At 36.2% G+C, this 15,000-nt stretch overlaps 1 protein-coding gene across 1 annotated transcript in view; it reads right to left on the minus strand.

Moving 5' to 3' along the window:
- LOC145245816 (uncharacterized) overlaps positions 1 to 14,348 on the minus strand; it is an 81,334-nt gene extending 66,986 nt beyond the window's left edge. Inside the window, exon 1 of the mRNA XM_080107467.1 lies at positions 13,942 to 14,348. Coding sequence (XP_079963593.1) covers positions 13,942 to 14,115 — 174 coding nt within the window. The 5' untranslated portion in view covers positions 14,116 to 14,348. The remainder of the gene's footprint in view (positions 1 to 13,941) is intronic.
- Positions 14,349 to 15,000: the final 652 nt, after the last annotated feature.

Here is a 15,000-nt window from a genome sequence, read left to right on the forward strand (position 1 = left end):
AAAACGCAAATTCGTTTCTTCTTTTCCTGATCGCATTTAAAAGAAAAAATACATTTGTTTATGTTTATCTCTACGAAAAAATAATATCAAATTTACAACCAAAAGTATTTTATTTTGAATTAATGTTTAAGTCGCTAATTTTGCGAATTGATAGCAAGCTGGTATATACTTGTTTGTTAAAATTTTTTTTCGATTATATTTCACACTTTGTGTATACGAATCCTTTTTTGTTTAGAAGCTCAATAACACAGGATATATAAATGAATTTTTCTTTCCTTTTTCTTTCTGCGACACTATATTATCGTACATTTTTATATATATATATATATATATTTTTATATATATATATATCTATATATCTATATATCTATATATATATATATATATATATATATATATATATATATATATATATATATATATAGGGAGAGGTGCTAGTCTAGCCGCACTGATGATACAACGAAACGGTACTGTATGTGGATGACTACATATATCTATGTGTGTGTGTGTGTGTGTGTGTGTGTGTGTGTGTGTGTGTGTGTGTGTGTGTGTGTGTTTTATTTCATTTTACTTCAGTCGAAAATCTCAGAAATCAAGGGGCCCCCTTCCTGGGGCTAACACTTGATTTCTATGTGAGATACATAGATATTCGAATCTTCCATTAAAGTACTGCTTTGCTGCTTTACCCCTGAAACGCTTAGTAAAGAACGTGAGAAACATTATTTCCCTCTTCCCAATTGAGCATTTAAATATGCTATAATCTATTTTTCCTGTGGTCTCTTGGTCTTACTTGATTTGAAAACAAGAAGCCATCTAGTTTGATAGAGTATCAAGTTTCGTAATGTGACTTTAGGTAACATCACTTGGAGAAGGATGTCTATTTCTCGTAAAAGTCAGTGTGGGTTAGTCATACCGAGAAGTTTTTATTTGTGCTATGAATACTATGTCATTTTGAATATTTTGTCAGGGTTTTATTGTAGGGAAAATTATCCTAATATACATTTGTTCTGAGAAGTTCCAGTGCATAGAGACCTTAGATATTCGAAGATGAAGTCCAGTAGGCATTCAAGTATGTATATGTATATACGTCAGAGAATATACATCTCCAAATTATATAAATCTTTGATTTTCTTGATGTTTGATAAAACACCGGTGTTTCTAAAAAAGTTCTCAATAAATAGTTATAGCTGTATTATAGTAAAATTTTCTTTATTTACACAAACATTATTAAATGCTCCGGTTGCGGTTTCGTAAGAAATCCGTCATTATTAGGTCTCTAGTCTTAACTTGTTTAAAAGACGAATGTACGGATTTCTATCTTAAAAAAAAACAAACTTTTTTTTGTATGTGAATTAATGGGGGGGGGGGTGACGGAGAAAAAATCCTATGCTATTTCTGCACAGTATTCCACACACACACACACACACACACACGCACACATATACACACTCACACACACTTACACGCATACACGCACACTTACACACACAAACACTTACACACACACACTTACACACACAGACACACACATACACATACACACACACATATATATATGTATACTTTAAATAAAATACATTTTTCTAATGAAACACACATATACTTATCTATATTCTCAATCTACACTAATAAGCTCCATGCTATATATATATATATATATATATATATATATATATATATATATATATATATATATATATAGAGAGAGAGAGAGAGAGAGAGAGAGAGAGAGATGTTATTTTTTTTTATTTTGCGATACTTTTTGAATGAATTCAATTATATATACGAAAGTGCGTTTTTACCTAAATGCGAGTTGGGAATAATTTTCCCATTGATCAGTTTTGGTACCCCCAAATGGGGAGCGGCATATTGAATTATTTTCAAAATATAATTATCCACTGACACGTGTTTCGTCGTCTCTGATGAGTCGCAGACGACAAAACACGTGTGAGTGGATAATTATATATATATATATATATATATATATGTGTGTGTGTGTGTGTGTGTGTGTGCGTGCGCACTTGCGTGCGCGCTTGCGTACGCTCGCGTGTGTCACGTGTATACTATAGATTTATTGTATATATATATATATATATATATATATATATATATATATATATATATTATTTCAGTTAACATTAAATATGTGTATGTTTTCGATCAGATTAAGGTCTAAAGCTACTATATTTATATAATTATAAATAGTCATCATACACATACATACATATATATATATATATATATATATATATATATATATATATTTATATATGTATGTATACATATATAAATGTAAAGAAACGCACGCTTACACATATATACTAAAGAGGCAAGGCACACACGTAAACGTATACATTAAAAAGCAAATAGTTAAGAAAAGAAAAAAATTGCGTGTGAAAATAAGTACATTCCGTTCTATAATGACATAATTCAACGATTTTGATGTTTATTAATTTGTATTCGTTTTGTTGTTGTTCGTGTACAACAAATAATATCTATATTTTGTGCTAAAAACAGCGAATTTAAAAGAATGCCTGCGGTCCTTTCCTAATGCTTTACTGCTGCTGTCGACCGGCGGAGGCAGACGGCAAATAAGAAAAGAAAAATAAATATATGTAAAATAAAAAAGGAAGAGAAAGGAAAAGAAATGAAATAAAAAGGGGAAAAAAAAAAAAAAAAAAAGAATGTGTTTTATTTATTTATTTTTTATTTCGTAAAACTTTTCCAGTTTCTCACGGTCTGGGCGAAATTCCTTCGAGGAAACTAAAAACGCCATACACACAGGACGTCGACGATGACTATGACAGAATTTAGCAATATATATATATATATATATATATATATATATATATATATATATATATATACATATATATATATATATATATATATATATATATATATATATATATATATGCGTACAGCGCTCACACACGTATACATATATAGGTATATATATACTAACACGCAAATGCTCACACACAATACGTATATTGTCATATATAAATGCGTACAATATACACATACATACAATGTTTATGCTTCTCTTTATATATATAAATGCGTAAAAGCAAACGAACACACACACGCGCACGCGCACGCGCGCACACACACATACATATATGCAGTGTGTATGTATACAAACACAAACGCTGGTGTAGTGGTGTACACTCGTACACACACACACGTGTGTGTGTATAAATACAAACACAAATGCACACATACACGCGCGCACACACACATATGTAAAGTGTGAAAGAGGAAGAGAGAGAGAGAGAGAGAGAGAGAGAGAGAGAGAGAGAGAGAGAGGGAGTTTCGGCGATTCAAACATTTTTAAAATTCAGGTCTGAATGTAAGCCATACGCCAAAGCATTGTTTTTACAGCTGTTTTGAGATAGCGTTTATTTAAAATGTTTGACATTATAAAAAAATGAAATTAAATTATGGTTCTTGGTGTTGTTTCGAGTGAGGACCACATCATGCCACCTCAAATCTGAAAGTCAATATCAAAGTGTACCGGAATGTGCTGAAGAGTTTGGTGCAATCAGGTCGCCGCTTGCAGACCCTGGATCTGGCAGCAGGACTCAGCACCGGTCCATAAGTCTAAAGAGATCCTTCTCTCACTGCCCTCTCTCCCGACTTGAACTCGTCGGACTTCTTCGTTTAGTTATACGTCGAGAACATCACCAACATGACCTCCCACAACACCAAAGCCAGCCTGATTGCAGAGTATTCGCCGAGTTCCCGCCGGCGCTTGTGGAAAAGGCATGCTCTCAGTTCCAGACCCATATCGAGACGGTGATTGAGGCTGAAGGCGGCTACATTAAATAGATGTCAGCTCTATTACACAAGTTACCTAAGTTGATTTTTTTTCATTAAAGGTTTTAAAATAAAGCTGAAGTGTTGTTTCCTTTAGGGCGACAATTTTGTCGTTTCACCTTGTACATGTCCAAAAATGTTCCAAATTCCCCCTAAAACAAACTAAATCATACGAAAAATTTCAAATTATTCAGTAAACTCAATTTTGCATCACAATGCATATTAATCCAAAAAATCTCTCTATATGTAATAGTTAGTGCATATCTCTGTCTGTCTGTCTGTCTGTCTGTCTCTCTCTCTCTCTCTCTCTATATATATATATATATATATATATATATGCATAGGTAGTAAGTAATGAAAATATATATGCCAATTAAGCTACACAATATTCCGCGTTCCATTCTGGTAAGACTTCGTCAGGCTTATGCGAAAAGTTGTTATTATTGCGATAATTTTTATACATTTACAGAAAAATTGCCCCCCTCCCGCCCCAAACTCGCTCCTATACAAGGTCGAAAAGAGAGTTTCCAACCTGATAGGCCCTGAACTGTCATCTAAGCTTCAGCCATTGTCTCATCGACGAAATGTAGCATCCCTCTGCCTGTTCTACAAGTACTTTAACGGTGAATGCTCCGACGAACTCCAAGCACTTGTGCCCCCCTCGACGTAAATACCCCAAGAAACCCAACAAGCAGCAAAATCCCACCCCTTCACAGTTGAGATCCCTAGATGTAAGAGAGCTTTCTACTCCAGTAGTTTCTTCCTCAGAACCGCTAGACTTTGGAATTCCATTCCGGGTCACTGCTTCCCGAACTGTACTGACATGCAGAAGTTCAAGTGTAACGTGAACCGACATCTTGCTGCCCAACTCCCCACATAGTACCCAAGTAGCTTATGTCCCTGATAGTAGCCCCCCTACATCAAAGTGGCAATGTTCCTTGTTTGGAGAGAAAATGTGATAAAAAAAATCGCTAAAAACAACAACAGCAACAACAACAACAACAACAACAACAAAAACAGGGTTGTGGAGTCAGAATTGAAGGCAATTGGAGGTTTATGGAGAAGCTATTGTTGGACTTGTAACAATCCGATTTGAGAGCGAGATTGAACATTAAACCTTCTAACTCTGCAACTCTGCTTAAAACGTGTTTTTATTGGTTTATGTTTCAGACGTTTATCCTGCTGCAGTTTTCTATATAACACTTGTTTAGCGAACCTGTGGTCTTCCATTCTAACTACGCTTACGTAATTAGGTGTTCCGGGCTAGGAATTGCTTAATTCAGCGCACCAGACGAATTATGGTGCGAATTAATACGTTCGACACACCAACAACATTAGTATTTGTTGTTAGCGATTGCTCATTCACGTTTACGATCCACCTGGGTCATGTTTGGTGGAACTATCATATTCTGTCCAATCACGGCAGGTGCTCGACTGAGCTTCAATCAATGGTCTTGTGTAAAACATTCACAACGAAAACCAGTTTAGCTACAACTACTGTTAATAGTTTTCATCTGTTCGTCTGTCTGTCTGTCTCTCTCTCTCTTCCTAAAACTAAACTACTTCCATAAGCATTATTTATTGTATAGTTCTACTAGTTTGTAATACACAATATCGCAGGGTAGCTTCCTAACTGACTACAACATGGTTATTTGCAAGTCTAATGTAAACAAATTCTTGTTGATCTGTCTTCGTAAATAATCAAATCTTACCCAATCAGCACCATCATTATCAATCATAACGGTGCTGTCTCACCGTCAACCTGACACTCAGTTAACCCTTATTCTCAAATGGCCTTTAGGCCTTGATAAGTGGTGGATCCTTAATATACTCAGGGATCTTAATGTTTTTCATGCCTCTAAAAAATACAGAAGTAAAAACAAGACGCTAGATTTGTACACAATAAGTTTTATTTTGACGATAATTTTTCGGTCTGGCTACACGCGTTTTTTTTTTTTTCGATCGTTAGAATTATTAAGAAATCAAAAATAACAGAGCAACCTCTTCGGCATTCCCCGGGAGGGGAGACGCGATTAGCAATACAATATGTGAACTTCCTAGAACTGAGCAGAACTACAACGATACCTCAATCAACATGGGAAAGGCATCTCAACAATAGCCAAGACTCTGTTGGCTTTGATACAGAGGGAAAACCCGCCGGCTGAGAAGGGCGTCGAATATTATATAAAGAACAACGACGGTACAAGATTGTGAACATCATTATCGATCGCCATTGACCCAGAGGGCATTGCCAAAGCATTTTTTTGTGATAGGGTATTCTGATTTACCTATTTCACAGACAACAAATACAGTTACATCTAAATGTCGTGGACAGCAATCCGTGGCAGCTATGACCCCTAAATACAGACGTATACTTTTGTAACATATTTTTGTTAAACCTTTTCTTTTGCAAATCATGCAGCTGTGATTGTTTTGATGTTTACCAGCCTACAATACCCTTTTACGAATGAGTCACTACTTTTCAAATACGGGTCAAAGGGATGGTTAATTGGCCGATAATCGCCCGCACGAGAAAACCAGAAACATTGAGTAGCATGGAAAGAAAATTACTTAAGAGAAATTGTTTATCCAAGAGAACGGCTCAACAAGTATTTGTTCACATTAGACTTGAATGAAACCATGTTGTAGTCAGTTGGGACGCAGACAAGTGATATCGTTCACCAGATGGTATGTTCAAGGAAAGAAACTTATCATGGCAAAGAACTTTTACTTCTCTGTCTCTCTCTGTCTCTGTCTGTCTGTCTGTCTGTCTGTCTCTCTCTCTCTCTCTCTCTCTCTACAAAAAGCCAAAAGCAACTTTCATAAATTTGCTTTATCAGATACCAGGAAACATTATCAGTGATCCATCATCGATGATGACCTGCATTCGAACTCCTAATGAATAAATAATAATAATGAACGGAGTATTATTACCACATCTGAGGTGGTGCATCTAGTCTTTCCCTCTTGGATAGGGTCCAAAAAAGAGTTTCCAATCTAATAGGTCCCACAACTAAGCGTCAACCTCTGTCCTTTGACCTTTCAGGTTCGCGAGGTCAGATTTTGATTCGTTTATGAGGAAGAACGGAAGAAAGAAAATCTGAGTTAAATGACGAGAAAAAAAAACAAAAAACAAAAAAACGAATAAGCGTATGACGAACTCGATGCACTTGTAGCCCCTCGACGTACATATCCACGACAAACCCGCTCAGCAACAAAATCTCACCTCTTCACTGTTGAGGTCCATAAACGCCAGAAAGCTTTCTAGTCTAATAGTTTCAAACAGATAGACATTGGAATTCCCTTCCTGCTGCCTGCTTCCCTGGCTGTACTGATACGCATAAATTTAAATGTAACATAAACCAACATCTTGTTAATCTTTCCCAGGCATGTCCCCAAATAGTAGCCCCTTAAGTCTAATTGGCGATATGCTTTGTAAGGGGTGAACACGAGTAAAAAAAAAAAAAAGAAAAAAAGTAATAACTTAACTAGCCAGAGAGCTGAAAAGAATATTGAAACTGAAGACAGTCAAGATTACACTAATAATAGTAGGAGCACTAGGAACAATACCCCAAAAACCTTGAAAAAGAAATGGGGATTAAAAATGGGAGAGATGGGAATCAGAGGAATGGCTGATAAGATACCGGAGATAACAATTAAAACTGTTGAAATACTAAGGAAAATCCTCAAATGCGGAAGCTAATATATATGAGCTACAGACGTTAGAAATCGTCACAGAAATGGACCACAAAGAAACACCATATGGAATCAAGAAAACTGAAACTGTACAATTGTAAATTGATTGCACTCTCCAAAATGTGTCGGCGACAACTAGCATCAAACTAAATAGTCGTGAAGGGAGAATGGAAAGACCGGGGAGAGAAAGCACTAACCAGACTTCTACTGGATGAGTGCGATGGAAACTGAGACGTTAGGGAGTTTTTTTGCCATCCAAATTTTAGCAATCCCGAAAATCTTTGCAAAAAGAATGTGATGGCCAAGAAGAGACAACGGATTACAATTCTGAAAACAGCAGAAATATGACGGAAAACCAAACATAAAGAAAACCTACATAGAAGTGCAAATTAATCCCCCCCCCTCAAAATTATCGGGGTCAACTGGCAGCACACCAAATAGGCGTGAAAGGTTAAGAAAGATGGATAGACCGAGAAAAGAAATCACTAAACAGACATCCACTGGATGAGTGTGCAGAGGAGGTTTAGTGCTACATAAATTCCGGCGAATGCAAATGGTCTTTGCCATCGAAAAAAATCAATGGTAAATGTCAGTTGCGATAACGCAAATTAATCTGCAAAAGTTATCGAAAAAGGTAGAGAGTACTGGAAATCTAGGTAGACTTATTGTCACTCAGATTCCAAGGGACGTCACAAGTTGTTTTCGAGGAGAAATCTTTGATCGTGGCCTGTAAGAAATTTTTGGTGATTGCCTGTGTGAAAACTAGTGAATAGATAATAATAATAATAATAATAATAATAATGATAATAATGATAATAATAATAATAATAATAATAATTAGCGGGACCTGTGGAAATTCCACAGGGGACTCATTCATATGTAATATATTGATGTTGACATTCTGTAGATGTTCAGTGTAAATGGAGACGCTCTGATATTATTGTAGCACTTTTGTTAAAACTGCAAAAGTATTTATCTAAGTTAACACGAACGCCTGGCAAAGCCCGGTCATAAAGTACGCGTAAATATGATATTTTAATTCTTGCAGATTTCGTATATTTAATATATTGCAGATTTCGTATATTAGAGTTAATGTTCTATCGGTTTTTACATGTTATAAAGTTGCGATTTAAATATATATATATATATATATATATATATATATATATATATATATATATATATATATATACAGGGTGTCCGTAAAGTTACTATACAGTCTTATTGTTTTATTGTATTGTATTTGTATTAATAGTTAATATTTATTTTTTTTTACAGGTTTATTTAACCAAGCATGCCACGCCAGCTAACTTTGGAAGAGCGCAAATTCATTTTGAAGCGATATTGGAAAATAGAAAACGCACAGGATGTAATTCGACTGTAGAGTAACTTTACGGACACCCTGTATATCCATATGACGTGGGGGCATTAGCTTGAATCGAAACCGAAATAAAAACTTTCAAATAAAAAAATATATATTCTTTCAGTCATAATCGAAACTGAAACCAAAACTTATGAAGAATTCTTGATAAAATTATTTATATAAAAAAAAATAGATTACTGGGGGTGCCGTCTGTTATAATCGAAACCGAAACCAAAACTTATGAAGAATTTTTGGTAAAATTATTTATGACAAGAAATAAAAGTACATAACAATTAAATGAGCCGGATGTAAGCGTGGCACACAAAAGAACACACACACGCTATCGTATTAATATATAGATAATAATAATATGAGGTGACTTTTTCGTACAGGCATTTAAAATTGTCATAGGCTCTTGAAAATTCACTATGTTATTGCTATACATCTTATGAGATGACTGACCAATTTTTATGATTTCAGGTTCAAATGAACAGCTACAGCAGGAATTGGAATACACCCTACTAAAGCCTGATTGCCACAGCTAGTGTATTTAAAAAATGCAATCTAGACGTGAGGACACTTTAGAAGAACGATATGCAATGAAATTCTTTCTTAAACTTACAAAATATGTACAAAAATTTACAGTGTGCATTGCAGCCGGAGGAGATTACTTCGCAGGGGACTAAAGTTTCATGTGTGTACTATCAATAAAATTGCCCATACGAAAAAAGTCCGGAAACTTATTGAAGGCACCACTTAATTGCGGAGGCTTATTGCCATCCACATTCCAGTGACGACTAATAGTCGTTGCCAGCAAGGTATTCATGGGAAGCGGCTGTTGCGATGACGCAAAGTCGTATGCACAGGTTATCGAAAGAAGTGGAAAGTACTGGAAATCTGGAGAGACTTGTTGTCACTCAGCCCCAGGGAATACAACTGGTTATTATCTGCTAATAATCATTGATTATGACCTGTGTAAGAACTCCAAGCGAGTACAAATATTAAAAGAAAGCAATGAAAACAGAAATAATATATTTGGTTGTGCGTGTGTTTTGTTTGTCTGTGTATTCGTGTAATATGTCAATAAACCGCAGTCATTTTTTGATCTTCGATCTTTGCGAGAAACCCAGTCATCAATCCGTACTGCACATGTCAAACGAGATAACAATACGCCGTTTACCAGTACAAATATGTCTGTATTTTTATTTAAAGTTTATATTGTTGAGTTGCCGGCAGTTGCCCTACTAAATTTGACCCCCCTCCCTAGTCTTTCTTACTCCATATATACGTGTGTATGTGTGTATGTGTGTGTGTGTGTGTGAGAGAGAGAGAGAGAGAGAGAAAGAGAGATAGAGAGAGAAAGAAAGAAAAGTGCGTGTGTGTGAGCGCACGCTCGTGTGTATGTGTGTGTGTGTGTGTGTGTAGTGTGTGTGAGAGAGAGAGAGAGAAAGAAAGAAAAGTGTGTGTGTGTGTGTGAGCGCACGCTCGTGCGTATGTGTGTAAGAGAAATAGAGTGTGTGTGTGTGTGTGTGAGAGAGAGAGAGAGAGAGAGAGAGAGAGAGAGAGAGAGAGAGAGAGAGAGAGAGAGAGAGAGAGAGAGATTAGTCTATAGGTCCGTTCTTTTAGTTGGCAGGAATATTTCTCTTACACAGATTGTTTACGTAAGAAGGTCCGGTAATTTAATTTAAACGAACTGTTATGGAAAATGAGTTTAACCAAACCCAAACTAACACACGCACACACACACACACACACACACACACGCACACACACACACACGCACATACACACACACACACACACACACGCACATACACACACACACACACACACATACACACACACACACACACGGACATACACACACACACACGCACACACACACACACACACACACACACACACACACACACACGCACTACCCCCATATATATATGATTACTACAATGATTATTTTTCATGCCTACAGACACTAGTAGTGCAGGGTGCAGGGAATCGCGATTACCACCGGTCGGAAGATTCGAACCCGGTCACGAAGCCATGTCTGACTCTATTAGCAAACAACAAACCACACGGCCAACGTTAACAAGGGCGAGATATACAGTTGAAATTAACATTTATATAACACGTAAATAATATTCAAGACGGGCGAGAATTACATATATATATATATATATATATATATATATATAGTCATGTTTCTCTGTTTCACAGCTCATCAGTGCGGCTAGACAGGCAACTGCCTCAAGCCAGGATCGAAACCCTACTGCCCCAAAATAATTTAAATTCATGCGTTATATAACTATAATTAGACATTTTCCTTAACACTTTCAAAATTAATTTATTATCTTTATAACTATTCATTCATTATTATTATATGCTCTTTCTGCATGTGTTGTTTGTGTGTTTGTTTGTGAATATGTTTGATTATGTGTATGTTTGTGCGATTGTATTTGTGTGTGAGTGTGTGTGCTTGTGTTTATGTTTGTATGTGTTTGTGTTTGTGTTCGTGTGTTCGTTTGTGGGTGTGTTTCTGTGCGTGTGTTTGTGTTGACATACACTTGAAACATTTTATTTATTTATTTTTTCGCAAAACTTGCAATATTGCCAACAAGAAATAGATTTTTTTTACGCACCAAAGAAGACGTAAGATGTAAATGTTCTTTTTTTTCAACATACATGTTTCATTAGGACATACGACAACACACACAGACACACACACACACACACACACACACAGAGAGAGAGAGAGAGAGAGAGAGAGAGAGAGGGAGAGGGAGAGGGAGAGACAGACAGACAGACAGACAGACAGAGATAGAGACAGAGACACAGAGAGAGAGAGATGTTAAAATATTTTTTCATAATATAATATATAGCTTTAAACTCAATTATTTTGGTTTTAATGTTTTCGTTTGTTATTTCTTTATATTATTATTATTATTATTATTATTATTAGTAGTAGTAGTAGTAGTATTAGTATTATTATTATTATTAGTAGTAGTAGTATTTACTAACTAGGAGTTATCACACTGCTTAAGAGCAAAATAACAAAAGAGCAAAAGCAGGTAGTGTTTCCTGGACTCTGAGTGACAACCCCCCCCGTCCCCAATTTCCAGTACTTTTCGTTTCTTTAAGTCACCGTTGCAAAACTTATTGCATTATCGCAACAGCTGTTTACAATTACACTGTTAACGGTCGATGAACTTTTCTTGAATTCGAGTACTCATCGTTCAACTTTCAGTCTTGAATAATTCTGTGCCTCCTCGATCTTTCCGTCCTCCTTGTCCCTTTTTCTGTAGCAGGCACCAACTGATGACACCGCGTTTTCTTTGGAGGGCAGTGGGCGGAGTAAAAGGGCGTGCTAGATTATGCACGTTTACTTGCAATTAATGTTATTATTATTATCATTATTATCATTATTATTATTATTATTATTATTATTATTATTATTATTATTATTATTATTATATCCCTGTTGTTGTTGTTGTTGTTGTTGTAACTAACTCACTAATTCTCACACATGACATCAGTAAAATAACCATTGAAGTCTGAATCAAAACAAGTCTACCCAAATTCCTAGTACTCTTCAATTCTTCCGATCATCATTGCAGATGATTTTGCGTTATCGCAGCAGCCGTTTACCGTTGACTTCTTGCTGGCAAAAAATCATTGATCTTTTCAAGGGTTTGAGTGACAATAAGCCTTTCCCATGGCCCCAGTACTCTTTGTACCCTTCCGGTACCAGTCTAGTTAGTGCTCTACTTCCTCGGTCCTACCATCCGATTGATCCTTACCAATCAATTATGTAGAATCAGCCCAGGCTGATACCATCATTCTTTTTTTATTGATTTATTTTTTTAAGCGTAGGCGTATGACACTTATTACAGTTTCAGTTCACTTTGGTAATAATAATAATAATAATAATAATAATAATAATAATAATAATAATTATTATTATTATTATTATTATAATTATTATTATTATTATTATTATTATTTGTACTCACTTTGAGTTCTCATACGGGTCATCATCACCGGATATTGCTCGCTTACAACAAACGGCGGTGTTCCCGGAAGTCTGGCTGACAACAGGTCTCCCCAGATTTTCAATACTCTCCTCCTCTTTCGATAACATTTGTAAATGAATTTGCATCATCGCAACATTCGTTTGCCATTGACTTCTCGCTGGCAGCAATCATCGACCTTTACTGGAATTTGGGTGGTAACAAGCTTTAGTCCTTTTTGCACTTATTCAGTGGAGGTCTGTTATGTGCTTTCCCTTCTCGGTCTTTCCATCATCGTTGACCCTTCCCATGATTTGGTGTGGCACCAGTCGATGTCAACTCTACCATTTTTTTTTATTTGGAGTCGGTGTATACTTTATTATTATTATTATTATTATTATTATTATTATTATTATTATTATTATTATTATTATTGAGTTTTCACACAGGCTATCATTAAAGAATTCTCTTTGAGAACAATTTGTCGTGTTCCCTGAAGTCTCAGTGACAACAAGTCTCCTCAGATTTCCCGTACCCTCCACCTCTTTCCATACCATTTGCAAATTAATTTGCATTATCGTAACAACCGCTTACCATTAATTTCTCGTGGGTGGCGGCCATTGGTCTTCACTGGAATTTATGCGACAATAAGCCTCCCAGGGCCACTTCACGCTCATCCAGTGGAGGCGTGATTAGTGCGTTTATTTCCTCGATCTTTCCATCCTCTTTGACCCTTCCACTATTATTATTATTATTATTATTATTATTATTATTATTATTATTATTATTATTATTATTATTATTATTATTATTATTATTCTTTTCTTTTTTTTCAATATCCCATAGTTTTCGAAAACAAAACAAAACAAAAAATCAACACGTTTCTGTTAAATATGCATATGGATAAATACGGTTTTTACACCCATAAAAGGATTATGTCATATATATATGTATACGTGGATATATATATATATATATATATATATATATATATATATATATATATATATATATATATATATATATATATATATATATATACGTTGATCGAACACTTACTTTCCTGCTTTCGTTCGAAGACGTCGACGTAGCCGTAGAAACCTTTTCCGAGTGCATTTTGTTTTGAGTTGTCAAGAATTTAATTTCAGAATAATATCTGTGTGCGGCGAAACGGCTGTGTATATACCATGTATATATATATGTACCCGCGCGTATATATTCATGCGTGTACATGCACTGCCATTCAGAGAACAAGTGAGATGTCAGTGTGAGCAGCCAGTCGTAGCTGTTCGCGGATTTTTTTTTTTTTTTTTTTATAAAAACGTGTTTTCCAATGTCGCTCTGGTCTGGTGTCGTGCTTTCTAGCAGGCAATCCGTCCCACCAGCTCAGAAGTGACGCGACAGACACGGGCCTCGCTCGCTCGTAGTTTTCTGGAGGCTTTGCAGGACGACGTCACCCACTTAACAGAAAAACCAGTAGCAGCAGTAACTATTGAAGAAAATCGGATTGGGAGCCGGCCGTTGTGGGCTGGGTTTGGTTGTAGTTAGCAGAGAGAGAGAGAGAGAGAGAGAGAGAGAGAGAGAGAGAGAGAGAGAGAGAGAGAGAGAGAGAGAAGGAAGGAAGGGCGGTGGTTGGTAAAAAAAAGCGAAATCTGGAGGAGGAGGAGGAGGGCGGTACGCATTTGTTCGTAAGTTCTCCCTTCTGCAACAAGTGGGAGACCTTGTCGCACCGTGCATTCTTCTTCTTCTTCTTCTTCTTCTTCTTCTTCTTCTTCTTCTTCTTCTTCTTCTTCTTCTTCTTGATTGAAGGACTAGCTCGCGCGTCTTCGATAAGAACACATGTCTCTTTTTCGATGGAGTGTGTGTATTTATACTTTTCTCTCCGTTCGTGTGTGAGGCTAATGAAACATAGATAGATAAAAACAGATAGATTGATAGATACAGAGAAAGCGAGCGAGTGTGCGAACTAGAGAGAGGCATAGAGAGACAGACGAAGAGAGAGAAAGAGAGAGAGAGAGAGAGAGAGAGAGAGAGAGAGAGAGAGGGGGGCAAGCGTGTTTATTTAAGCTGAGTCAAATCGCTGTGAGTGCGTACGCGTATAACCAGTCCGTTGAGCAC

The sequence above is a fragment of the Euprymna scolopes genome, chromosome 23, assembly GCF_053919585.1.
Source record: "Euprymna scolopes isolate OS-2025 chromosome 23, ASM5391958v1, whole genome shotgun sequence".
Taxonomy (NCBI): domain Eukaryota; kingdom Metazoa; phylum Mollusca; class Cephalopoda; order Sepiida; family Sepiolidae; genus Euprymna; species Euprymna scolopes.